The sequence below is a fragment of the Strongylocentrotus purpuratus genome, unplaced genomic scaffold (assembly GCF_000002235.5).
Source record: "Strongylocentrotus purpuratus isolate Spur 01 unplaced genomic scaffold, Spur_5.0 spur5_scaffold_4, whole genome shotgun sequence".
Taxonomy (NCBI): Eukaryota; Metazoa; Echinodermata; class Echinoidea; order Camarodonta; family Strongylocentrotidae; genus Strongylocentrotus; species Strongylocentrotus purpuratus.
This window is the reverse complement of record NW_022145610.1, coordinates 1,864,560-1,878,625: the sequence shown is the minus strand read 5'-3', so window position 1 is coordinate 1,878,625 and position 14,066 is coordinate 1,864,560. Positions and strand designations below refer to the sequence as shown.

At 36.8% G+C, this 14,066-nt stretch overlaps 1 protein-coding gene across 20 annotated transcripts in view; it reads right to left on the bottom strand.

Moving 5' to 3' along the window:
• The window catches only part of LOC574743 (non L-type Cav channel), a 189,830-nt gene that overhangs the window by 97,016 nt on the left and 78,748 nt on the right, over positions 1-14,066 (bottom strand). For 16 of the 20 annotated variants that reach the window (XM_030997790.1, XM_030997791.1, XM_030997800.1 and 13 more), the window contains 6 exons: positions 13,753-13,884; positions 12,076-12,207; positions 7,316-7,394; positions 6,627-6,744; positions 5,709-5,898; positions 4,813-4,898 (listed from right to left, as the gene is read on the bottom strand). In XM_030997790.1, the coding sequence (XP_030853650.1) occupies positions 4,813-4,898; positions 5,709-5,898; positions 6,627-6,744; positions 7,316-7,394; positions 12,076-12,207; positions 13,753-13,884 (737 nt within the window). The remainder of the gene's footprint in view (positions 1-4,812; positions 4,899-5,708; positions 5,899-6,626; positions 6,745-7,315; positions 7,395-12,075; positions 12,208-13,752; positions 13,885-14,066) is intronic. The other 4 variants (XM_030997808.1, XM_030997797.1, XM_030997807.1 and 1 more) reach the window with 2 other exon arrangements.

Sequence of the window (14,066 nt, the reverse complement as noted above, 5' to 3'; positions counted from 1 at the left end):
AAAAGAGGAAATATCAAAGAAGATTTATTTATTTATTTATTTCTAATCTTTTGTCAGGGTAGCCCATTCAGCAATAAGTAGTGGTCTTTCAAGATGAAAGAAGATCTAAATTTTCCTCAAAATTCAAAAATTTGGATGTAAATAGTAAAAGGTCTGAGCTAGAAGTAATCCTACCACTTGGAAGATTTATCCCATGACATATAATAAAAGTCAGAAAGGATGAAATCTGATTTAAATCTTGGATTTGGGATATAATACCTCAACAACACATTCAAGTCATTTAATTACTGTTATGAATGATCAAAATTAAAATTCTGTTTTTGTTTTCAAAGTTGGAAATAATATTTCAACAGAATTCCCAGGTTTTGTTTCTGGCCGCATAATAGAACCATGGATTATCAAGAATCTCTTCTTTCAAAGTAGTTTCAATGATTAACAGAATAATGAGCTTTTGATTCAATAACCCGCTCAAAAATATTAATGCTCTGTTTTAACAATAGACCCAAAAGTAATTTGCTTTGTAAACACATAATATTGTATGTCTGTATTATATGCTTTTTAAAAATAATATACATGTTAAACAATGTATTTACTTAACCAATTTTCCCACCTTTAAACAACTGTGTGAGAGCGCTACATAGTAAATGATAACATTATTATTATCATTATATTATTATTAAATAAAAAAGGATTTAAGCCTAGATGATACGATGAGAATAGACAGTCATGAAAAAACAGAAAAATAGGGCCATCGTTACAGGAAGGATTTGAGGACATACAGGGATGTTGTTTGTTTTTTACAATTGATATCACATCTGGAAAGATATTTTTTTTTTTTATTCCATGAAAGCAAGAAGGGGGTAGCTGTTAGTTTGTTAGTCTGACTCTGCCCTCCACCTCAGCATGCGTTCTATGTACACATTAGCAGCATGGCACGATGGGATGTATGAGTTTACCTGTATGTGGTGTGTGATGAGTGATGTGATGATGAGGGGGTGGGGTGGGGCGAGGGTGGGGGCTGCGGTTCTATTGAGCATGAAGCGTTGACAGATCTCATAAGGCCAATACAACAAGCAGCGGAGATGTTGATGCAAGATGGTATACAGCTAGGTTACTACAGCATGCCGAGTGGTTAATGAGCTCACACGCAAGCGGAAACTTACCACATGACAGCTACCGCCATGTCATAGTGAAACAGGGTAGCCTTCTCACACATGCACATGCAGAATGAATGGTATGCAATGTAATGGACAAAACAACACAATACAAAACAAAACAAACACACATCTACAAAATAACACAAGCTCAAGCTCTTCCACATACATGTATATACTTTGATATTTTCTTAAATCGAGGGAACATTATTATACATGTTTGTAACTAATCAGGTATTTATTGCATACATTTGCGAACATTTTCTGTTACAAATATATAATGTCCTAAGCCATACAGAAAAGCATTCCAATTTCTCACACAAAATGTAGAAATTCAATTTAATCACTCGCAAGATGTAAACTTGAAATTATGCTGATTATATACAACTTATTTTTGGGGGAAAGGGAGAAGTCATAAATATTATCATCAACTGAAAATTTGCATTAACCAATTCATATGATAACAAAATTGCACTGATAACTGTTCAGCATATAACAACAAATAGCAGACATGTAAATATACTGTAAGAACTGAATAGGAACATAGGCCTGCACAAACCAATTGATATGTACATACCTAGATAGATATTACACAAGTGCCAAATAAGCAACCCACAAGACCCGATGTACATATATGAATGGACACAGCCAGAAGGGCATTACAGCTTTGTGTAAAAGAACATGAACTTATGCCTTCCTGGGTCTCAGCGGATGAAATGTGCTTGTGCTTTTCCGCTATCCCATAATGAACCATCAATCCCATGACATCCAACATGAAATACATGAGATAAGTTTGCGATGCATTTATGTCAATTCTTAATACTCAAACACACTCTTTGTACTATATTTGGAATGAAGCAGCTAGCATTCCCAATCTCAGATGTTATTGAATGACATAGCAAAAAAGTTAAGGCTAGGAGGTAGCAACAAACTTGACAAGAAGAATGTTTACACCTAGGGGGTGTTTCACAAAGATCCTAAGTCGAACTTATCCCTTAGTTGGACTTAACAATTATGGGAAGCCGTTAGCATCTTTGAAAATATTTTGTAAAAATAATTTTTAAAAGCGTTAAATGTTGATTCAAATCATTCATATTTTCTATAATCAAGGAGATTGAATGTTCTTGATGTGGAATTTATGAAAAGTCTAAAATACTTGAATTTTTGCTTTTAAATATATTTCATTTTAAGGCTACAAATGGCTCTCCATAATGTTTAAGTCCAATTTAGAGTTAAGTTAGACTTAGGATCTTGTGAAACACCCCCCTGGCAACCTTTTTGTCATCACTCTTGCACTCCATTACCGACCAAAGCTACCTTAGTGTGACATAAACATGGACAGAGAGTACATACACATGGTACAATGAATGATTGTCTCTTCAGAGCCAGAAGGTCATTAACTCATATATACTTCAACATAGAGTTAACACCCTTCTGGCTATAAACAGATGTTATGATGACACATGACATTTCATGATTTTTACATCTAAAATTAGTGGTTGCCAGCCCACACTTCACCATGTTAGAATGAGGCTTTACACCATAATATTTCAGAGGGTGCATTTCAAACCCAAACACAATGAAATTCTCTCTACCGCATATAGCTGAAAAAACAAGCCAACGTAAGTGGCACTCTATTTTTACTAGTGAACTTGCCGGGATTTTGTAGTCACATGAAGTAATTCTGGGCAAAACGGGTCACACAGAATGAGAAAATGTAGTTTGCTAACTGCTCATGTATTTTTTAAAAATTTGTAACTATCAAGCAAGATTAAGAAGAGCAGATAATGAATTATTGGCACAATTATCGTAGTATAGCAGAATACATGTTTTAGATTCACCGGAAGTTAGTGTGTCGACAATTTTGCTGTGGTATCACAGGCGCAATGCACTTTGGGAATGTTTTATTGCTATAGGCGGTAGCGAGAATTGCTGCATGTCCCTCTAATGTCTACATGTAAATGAAGCAGGATAGTTCTAGTGCAAGATACGTCTTAGTGCAGAAAAGAATACATGAATTTACGGATCAATTCAATGCTTTCCCTCACTACCAGCATCAAAATACCATGGTAACGCATTGGTTCTGATCTCATTTTCGTTCAACACATGTCTCATAGATTCCATTACATGTTATCACCTATTTCATATCCAACTTGTTTTTTAAAGGCATATCAATGCTTTACAAATCAGAAATTCCTGTTACTACATGTGGCATTTAATGTTTTGTTTTTTTAAATCATCAATGTTCTTACACCAGTCAAATTGGGAACAGTTCTCTAGTATAACAGTGCAAATAACATTTCATCCAAAGAATTATACGTTCAAATGAAATTCTACTTCACCTAAAACAAATGAGTGCATGAGCATAGTATCAACAGGACCAATGAAAATGATAATGAAATTCAGGGACAGAAAGTGTTTGCTACATGTAAATTCAAAGTTTTTAGAAATATCAGACCTTTGTATATCAGGAACTCATCTTAGATTTCAAAAAATTATTAATGAGGAAGTAGTCTTGAAGTACTGTCTGCGATAGTCAAGAGCTTTTATGAGTTAGTATACAGCCAATACACACCAGACATGTAAAGTGTTATGTGATCTCTACGTAGAAGGCTGGTGATTGTTTTGAAGCCCCAGGCCACCTGCATGGTTATCTAAATGAAGGTACTATATGCATGATTCCACTTCAAAGTCATGCTGTTCTACATCCTAATGAGGGCTGTGCATGATATGCTATATGGAAATTAGAGGCCTAGCTTTCTTTATTCCATGTATTAGATAACTAATTTAAAAGAGAGAGAGATAGAGAGAGAGAGGAAGAGAGAGAGAGGGGAAGAGAGAGAGATATAGAGATATATATAGAGAGAGAGGGAGATAGAGAGAGATAGAGAGAGAGAGAAAGAGAGAGAAAGAGAGAGATAAAGAGAGAAAGAGAGAGAGAGAGAGAGGGATAGAAAGGGAGAGATTGAGAGAGAGCGAGAGAAAGAGAAAGATCGAGCGAGAGATAGACAGAGAGATCGAGTGAAACAGAAAGATCGAGATCGAGCGAATGAGAGAGAGAGAGAGAGAGAGCGAGATAGACAGAGAGAGACAGAGAAGAGAGAGAGAGAGAAAGAGGTCATAGTAATACTATGAGTGGATTCTTGACCCGACCCCTTCAAGGACAAGCTTGTATCCGACTATTACTCTCTTTGGAAACATTGACAAAATATATCATTCTACAGGTATAGAATCTAGAAAATTCTGTTTTGTACAAAATTTGAAATACATCTCAAATATTTATTCTGTCATCTTGTTTTGAATAAATTGTTCTATGAGAATAATGTTGAAATTGATAACAGACTGGAATATAAATTTGAGCCCACCACAAAATGAGGAATGATTATAAAGGATTGTATTCTCCAATGAAAGGTGATTATTTACATGTTGAATAATTATACTAATTTAGACAGTACCACCTGTGCGCTTAGAAACGCCTGTATAAAGTGCCCTATAAATGTAATTGTTATTATTATTATTAATATTATAATTATTATTGTCATAAATTTTCTTGCCCTGAGTTCCTCCTTGTTACCACTGCCACGTCCGTTCATGTTATGATTACCCGAGGGTTGTGCACAGCCCCTTCTGTAATAGACTCTGTACTGATAGCACCTACCTTCCTCTACCATCTCTCCGTTGTGATCTCCGTTCATCCTCTGTGGGTCTTTCATGTCATTCAGCTGTATGTTAGTGCCATCCTCACTAAATAACAAAAAATTGAAATGAAACTTCTAAACATCGATAGTTTGACTACAAACAAGTAAAATTGAATCAAAGTTATCCTGAATGACTTGATAATCATGATTTTTTTTTTAAATAACAATCTTGAATTTTTTAAACATGATTTTAATCAAACAAACGCACGTTAGCTAAGCTCGATCTTGATCACCCCTTCATCAGATTCATTCCAGCATACATGTACAATGTTTGCACCATCTCCACACCTTGTGAGGTATGCCTACGACATTATTAAAGCAACGACATGTGGTAAATTCAATCATAATTGCTTTTGGCATCTCACCACATCCCCATTTTTTCTCCTGGGTAAAAAATGGCAATTGTTAAAGGCATCGTTTAAAACAATGCCAAATCTGAGATGCATGGCCCTACGTGTTATCAGTGTCTGTGATATGGTGCAATATTGAAGCCCTAAAAAGATTGAGCTTCAAAATTATCATGAAGTGCCTCAAAAAAGTGAAAATCTTTGAGTGACCAGTTTTACCATACTCATTTTCCCCAAAAGACTGTAGTGTTATGAAAACTGTTGTGAAAACATTTTTTGAAATTTCGAATTCTAATCATAAATATCTTGATAATCAGATCAGATGGGCGATCAGCTTGTAAACGTTATGGGATTCCTAACTGACCTTAAGGTTTATAATTATGATCGCAACATGAGCTAAATCCAGGATTTTGTTTAGAATCTGAGACAAAGATATCCCATTAGTGCTGTGCAGCAGGGGTTTGAACCTCAAACCTTCTCAACAATATGCGTGTAACACCGGTACTTACATTGATGGGTTATCCGGGTTGGGAGATCCTCTCCTGCTCATGTTAGGTGTCTGCTGGGCCTGAAGCTCCAGGAGCTCATTAGCAGCGGCCTGCCTGTTCTCCTCATCTTCCTCCTGGTCTAGCTTGGTCAGCTCCTGGGCGTTGGCCAGATTGTCCACGGCAATGGCAAGGAAGACATTCAACAGTGTGTCTGTGGGAAGGGTGTCGGCTCACGCTAAGGAAATCAACTCATGAACTACAAGTACATGAGCATTTGTCAAACTTTTGCGGAAAGTAAATATTTTGGATAGACAGTCTGCAGATTTTTGGACGAGAGAGGAATGAAAGAACTGGGAGTGGTGCTAATAGAAAAGGCTAGGAGCCGAGGGTTGTGGAACAGCATGATCGCCAAAGTCAATCGATATGGCACTTAGAGAGAGAGAGAGATACACTTATTGTACTAAGTTTTAAACAAGAATTTCCAGATCACTCCAATACTTTTGTTCTTACACGTAATAATAAATGCTGCTGCTGCTACAGTTGTATTTTAAAGGTGAAAGTAACATCACATTGATGCTACATGTAGCAGATTCTGATTTACTGCAGATTCTGATTTAGTCCAGAATAATTTTGTAGATTCTCTGGCCCATCTTTACCATGGCTGCTATTGAGGTGTTCTGGTGCTCTAGCATTCCATACATTGCCTTTTAAGAGTTACTTACTTCACCTGGGTAGAGAGTAACAACTACAATAAAATGACTGCCTAAGGACAAGCCGGTCTATTTGCCTCTAAGGTGGATGTCAAGTCAATAAACCACTGCATCAGTCAGCTCCGGCAGTAACAGATTCCATGCAATAATAAAGACAAAAAAGGTTTACATAATAACTAATTTTGCTGAATTGTGAATGATTTTGGTATCACCGCGATGAAAAGGATACAGTTGCCAAATAGCACCAGAATGACGAAGTAGATACTCGCCCACATTCCGTTTGGTACCCCGCCTTGGGACTTGATGCCCTGATACATCACGACGTTCCAGTCCTCCCCAGTTAGGATCTATACACACAGAGATGGTGAGAAGAAGAAAGAGGGGAGAGTAAGGGCGAGAAGGGGAGCGAGAGCAAGAGAGATAGAAAAAGAGGAAAGAGGGGGAAGAGAAAGCAAGAGAGTAACGGTGAGAGAGAGAGAGAGAGAGAGAGAGAGAGAGAGGGGAGGAGGAGAGAGAGAGAGAGAGAGAAAGGGAGAAAAAGAGAGAGTGGGTGATAAAGAGAGAACAGGAAAAGCAATCAGAATAAAGATTAGTTGTTTTTCTTCTTCAGATACCCAAGCTGATCTCTATACAAAATGAAACGAAATGTCAGAATGATGGGATTTAATAAGAGCAGAGTATTTTGTTCTTTTATATGTGTGGTTGCCAAGTTGAGTAACGATCGGTCATACAGGAAGGCTTGAAATCCAATCCACTGTGTCAATCATCATCTAGTTCTTCTAAGCCTTCAAACCATATTTTGTTTGAAATTTCAATTTAAACGAATTCTCCTGCTGTGTCATCATCTAATTCTTCTAAGCCTTTAAAAAACATATTTTGTTAGAAATTACAACAATTAAAACGAATTCTCCTGCTTACCTGAAATACTGTTATGAGAGCTATCCAGAAGGTGTCAAAATTACTGGAAGGTTTTGCCTGTGTCGCGTCATAATTGAAGCTACGATTCCAGACAAATAAAAAAGATCACAACATATCATTCACAAGCGATTCCTATGAAATAATTGCACTGCACTATTTGCAGGTTTTGAGATTTAAAAATAAAAGATATGCAGATCGCGGCTTGCTAAAGTACATTTTATGATTGCAAAAGCTAGGCTTAAGGCAGGAGGCTTAAATACACTGAAGTTGGTTCACTTTAATTAAGAAATCTTAAGGTTATAGTCAATCTTTTGATTCATGTATCACATCAATTTTTTACCACTTTTCTAGTATAATAATGTTAATATTATAATGTCTATTCTTTGGTGAAGAGAATGATAATTATTAGCTGACAAAAGGGGAAAAGCTACTGATATTATTTTCCCTTTTGAATGACCAAGTAACAATATTTCCTTTCATACATGTTTGATTTCAGTGAGGGGAAATAACTTATGTATGCCAAAGGTCAGAATTTACTGTATAGTAAAAAATTTGGACAACATATTATTTAACATCCTGTCATTATTTCAAGTAAGATTTGAAATCTTTGCGTTAATTTTTCTGTCAGCTCAACTGTTAATATCAGTGCTGTGAATTTCTTCATGGTTTATTGCAGCTTGGACGTCACCTGCATTAAATTTGATCATACCAGCCCTTTGTTGTCACCTTTGGCATATAGGAAATAGTTTTGTTTTTCAGAAACTTTATCCATGTGACATCTAGTTTAACCTTTTGAGAAGAATGTTCAGGTATTCTATTTTACGGACATAACACCATTTGGAGATTGTTCACCCCTATCCTATTCTAACCATAAACCTAGAAACATTGAGATGTCAATAGCATCTTTATGCTTATACATTGTAAACGTAGTATAATCAGTGATATACATGTAATGTGTAATAAAGACTAAATTACATGTACAAACTAAATTACAACACTACCAACATCTGATCCAAGAATTATTTTTTGTACGAAAATGAGATGAGGAAAACAAGACGATTTTGGTGATCAACATTTAATTGAATCAGCACAAACCAGGTGAAAATACATTTTTGTCAGTTCCCATAAACCAAATGTGATCATATTACATTTTGCAATTTTTTGCAACTATTTATTTGTTTGTTGATTGTTGGGTGGGGGGGGGGGGGGTACCTTGCTTGAGCAAAAGCGATCTCATTATTGAAAACAAGCGTTAGGATTAGTACTCCTCAGAGGACAACAATGAAGTTCTATATGACAGTTAAAATTTAATTTGTAAGTCCCAAATTCAATGGCAACTTTGTCATTGCAAATTCATTTCTCATATATATGTATATACACATGTATACAATAACTAAAACAAGTTAAATAAAAGTGCATGTATATATCTATATATATTGTACACATATGCATTATAAAGGGCCTCCTAGCCTGCATAGATTTGGAACAGTTCATGTTCTAGAAGAATTCTGGGGCCTACAAAGAAAAAAAAGATATAAACCAATTTTGATCTGGCAAAGCCCATTTGTTATTTAGATATATCGTTCATATAATGAAGGCAGATTTTACAGAATGTATGATAGCAAATCTTGTTTATTTCAAAATGTAGGATAGCAAATCTTGTTCATTTCGAAATGTACGATAGCAAATCTTGTTTATTTCAGAACATATGGTAGCAAATTTGTTTTATTCCAGAATGTATGGTAGCAAATCTTGTTTATTTCTGAAATCAAGACATCCATTCACATATTTTGTATGTGTTCAATGAAATTTTACCATCACATTAAAACATTTTTAGAACCTTTAAATACATGATGGCCATTTTTGTTAATAAGGATAACTGTGACAGATCCACACAGGCCATGAAGGAATTGTATGAATGCTGACAGACATATATATATATATATCAGCTTTATTCAGCTTTTGGGGAGCTTTGTGGCATGTAAAACAAGATATTTTTCAACAAAGGAAAACATCTGACCTTTGCCATCTGAGTATCATGGATTTATCTAAGCAGGGCAAGCATGCATCCGAGTTTAAATTAAGCTCCAGTGCTTGCCTGCCCTGACTAACAAGATCCCTGATAGGTCAAAGATATTTGTTAATTGGCAAGATGTTGTCATTTGTTAGAAAGCCATCATGGTTTTGCATGCCCTACATTTGTCTACGCTCACTTGGAGGATTGGGAATTACCATTTTGTCTGTTTGGAGCCAGAAGGGTGTTAACTCTTATACACAGTGAGCTTTATCAGAGTTATTAAACCCCCTTCTGACTCCGAACAGAATATTTGATACCAAAAGAAGGCTCTTCACTTGGGCAATAAAACAACCTGATTTCAAGGCCAATTTATATTTTTGGAATCCCACTGAGTATATATAAACTGTGAGCATTTAGACATGTAAGCCTTCCCATATTCATGAAATGAAATATTTGAAAAGAGGGATTAGAGTCAAATTAAAATTTGGCAGAGGAGCTATATGGGAGTGCATCAAGTATTGTCTGAGTATCATAAATTGTCAGATACTGCCCGAGTGAGGTGCCCTCTATTGACCACTACAGGCCATTATTACATTCTTATAGGCGCAATGAATTGGTAGAGATATGGTGTTAGTAAATTCACACATTTGAAATAGAGGAAGGGTGCATGGTGATGATATAACAAGGCAGCAGAGTTGTAAGTAGATATAGTACACAGTAGGTTACATGGAGCAGACTCTAAAATCATGCAACAGCAATTGAAGCAATACTTGTGCAGACAAACAGTGACAACAGAGTCATACAAATAGATATAGATCACATACATGTGCATAGATTCAAGACATAAGTTTGCAGACTATTTCTTCTTTAGGATAGTATTCTTCCCTCTTTCTAGTCCTAATTTTCTTTGTAAATGTTTGAGCTGATCTAGTGTTTAAGCCATTGGATCCTATTCACACACACACACAATAATGGGAAGTAATATATGCTGTATACTAAAAATGTGCTTGCAAGGTTAACATCTACTCTAGATTATAAGTGCCAATACAATATTAATATTACTTGGCATGTTAAAAACTTGATATACATGTATGCTCAAATAATGCATTTGAAACAAGTTTGGTTTTGATTGGCATGGGATTAATGTTATTTGCAGACCATCACCAGCACTGAAAAGTGTCTATTCCTCAATTCTAAACCACATCAGTATGTCATGGTAAAGGTATGTATATTTTTCTCCCCCCCCCCCCCCCCCTCCCCAAAAAATATTAACCCTAAAAGCTTGATTACACATTTCCAGTTTTCCACCAGTAACAAGTTTGTTCGTTGTAAGAACTTGACTCCTCATATACTATGGCATTTCTTTACACCATAGGCCTGTCCTCATCGGCTTGAGTTTGCCAAATAACCCACTATTTTAACTATCCCGCTTGCAAATTAGCCAGTTAATTTGCGCCTTCATCAGTCGCAGTTGCAATTAGCGGGATATTGGTCAAGAAAATATCCCAAGAAATATTGGTCTTGTTTCCAAAATATCCAGCTATTTTGGAAATATTTGCGAGCTAATTTGTGCCTGTCTGAGCTAGTTTGTGATGAGCTTATCGGTCTGGTGAGACGCAATTTTGAGCATTGGGATAATATCCAGAGTCTGAAAATAGCGGATTATTCAGCAAATTTGAGCTGATGAAGAGAGGCCTTATGAATCCTTATATAACTGAGAGAGGACAGAAGGATACACAGGAGCATTAAAATAGCAGCTGCAGGTGGTTGTCTTATGTGGGTGCTGGTATTAGGTTTGATAACAAGGGGTGCAAAGTTAAGATGTAGACAGTTAGGGAGGGACGAGGATCACAATCTACGAGTTATAACATATTCACCAATATACTATGTCTACAACTAACATGTTTCAATTACATATAACTTCTAATTCCTTAGGGAGTTGTTTAATGTACCTACATAATTTGTGAAATTGAAAACCACTTTGGTCTTTTGCTTGACCATATTAAAATAATATTTGCATCTAACCATAAAGGATATAATATTAAATAACAGTATAACATACATCTAGGACATGTAATGTACACGTAGGTAAAAACTTTATGGACATTTTACAATTAATATTTTGGATATATGCATGTATATAGCAAGCTTAAACCAATAGGATTATGTAGAATATATCTGTCCTTTATTGAGGCACGTTTAAGACACAAATACAAAGGCTTAATATTTCACAGGGTCTATATAGGTAACAGCTACATTACAAATGCATAGTATATCACAAGTTTATATGTACATGGGTGCTAATAAGGTCTACTAGGACAATATAAACACAATTATGGTTATACTGTAATCGGACAACTGTAATCGTTCTTTGATGCATTTAAATGAAGTTCTAAGGTAAGCAACTATACGTAAAACTATATGAGTGGGGCAGTGCGCACCTCAGCTGTGGGTTAGTATATGCCAAACTGTACACCATGTGGGATTTTGTGATGTTATATAAAACCAAGGGGGAAGGGTCATCCAGGATGATTGGGGGTGTTATACCTTTGGTAACCAGGAAGGGTTTTTTGCGGGTAAATGTTCCACATATATATGGATAAATATGCCAATCACAATGGGGGTATAACAAATAATGTTTGGTCTAAACGAATAGGAACTCACTCAAAACAATGTCTTTACAAAAAAAATGCTTTTCACACTGAAACAAACTACCAAATGGATCGGACTGTCTTGAAATTACCTTCCACCGAATAGCTGCATCCCTAGGAGGGCGAAGATGAGGATGAAGAGAAAGAGGAGGAAGAGGAGACTAACAATGGAACGCATACTACTTAACAGGGATATCACTAGGTTCCGCAAGGAGGACCAGTATCTGAGGTAGGGAACGGAAAAACATACACATGCAGGAGGAGGAGGAGGAGGAGAAGGAGGAGAAGGAGGAGGATGAGGAGGAGGAGGAGGAGGATAGAGAGAGAGAGAGAGAGAGAGAGAGAGAGAGAGAGAGAGAGAAAGGTTAAAGAAGGAAAGAAAGAAGAAGGTGAATAAATAGATAATAAAAAGAAAGCATGACAGAATGAAGAGGGTATATGAATTAGAGAAAAAGAAGATTAAGGAGAGACAGATAGAGGAAAGATAGAGAAGAAGGAGAGAAGAGGGATAACAGAAGATTGAGCAGATGGTAAGATGGTGAGAAGGGGTGTCAAGGGGTATGAAGAAGGTGGAGGAAGTAGAGGAGATAATATGATAGGAATAGAATGATAGGTGAGGGATGGGTACAAACAAGTGCAGGAGGGGTAGAAATGAGTCAAGAGAAAAGGATGGAGATGGTAGGAGCGAAAGGTGATTGGAAAAGGAACATGGGGGAAGGGTGAAGGATACATGCAAGAGGAGACACATAAATGATTTGATGAGAAGGATGAAGAAAAAGGAAAATAGAACATGCAGGAAAATCAGAACACGCAGGAAAATCAGGAGAAAGAGTATGTAGTGAAAAGAAAAGTTGAGGATGAGCAGGTAAAGATGAGAAGGAATGCAAAAGGGTAGCATCGTACATGCAACAGGTGGCATGACAACATGAAATAGGATAGGAACACAGAAGGGCAGGAGATAGTAAACATGTAATAGAGATAGTAAACATGTAATAGAGATAGTAAACATGTAATAGAGAGAGTAAACATGTAATAGAGAGAGTAAACATGTAATAGAGATAGAGGAGAGAAAAAGAAAAAAGAAAAAAAAATACATTCAAATTAGTGCTGGTGCAATGTAATATCATCCAATCATAAAGATGTATTCCCTCAAATGAATCATACAAAAACCTCCCCTGCCTTGACTCAACTCGACTGTAGGACTAAAAGAGGGAGAGAGAGATAAGAACATCAAATAAAGAGAATGAGTCAATGATAAGCGAGAGTGGTGATGTGCATGATACGGAATAACCCCCTTTTGAACGGGAGGATAGGGTGATCGAGGGCTCATGCATCATTGGTATCACCAGTGGATCATGAAAGATGAAGAGACTAGACATCATGCAGGCAGCTCACAATCACCACTATAACACCCTGTATTCAGTAGAGAAGAGGAGAGAACACTCATTAGCATTTTATAGCGGATCGTTTCCTATACATCACCATGAGATGGATACCAACAGGGCTCCCTCTACAGGCACACATCCTCCAATGACACGCAGCTCAAAACCACTTACAGAGAGAGTAGGCATGCATCCGCAACCCCCTTGTTGATCGTACACCCATCATCAGCAGAGGAAGATAGTCACATACATGAACAAGTATGAGCACACAAGACATGCATAAACATTGAAGACTGGTACTCAATCCAGGAGAATGTAATCATGGTAGGAAGAGTGACGGGAGCAGGAGGAGGGGGGGGGGTTAGGGGACCGGGGGGCTATACTTACTCTCCGCCGAAGAACTCCATACCAAGTAAAGCAAAGATGACAAGGAAGAGGAATAGCAAGAATACCAGACTGACTATGGACTGAATGCTATGCACCAAGGAAATCAACAGGTAACGCAAGTTGGTCCAGTACCTGTAGGGACAAAAGATGCGAACCAAACGAGGTGTAACAAAGGAATTACCAACCCCTGAGTCTTGAGTACTCTTAGCTTTGAGCATGAACCCCTTGAGAGTCTTGAGTTAAGGAAACTCATTACTCATAAATAATGCTTTAGGAGTCAGGACATTTTTGTGAAATTAAATTACGATTTGAAA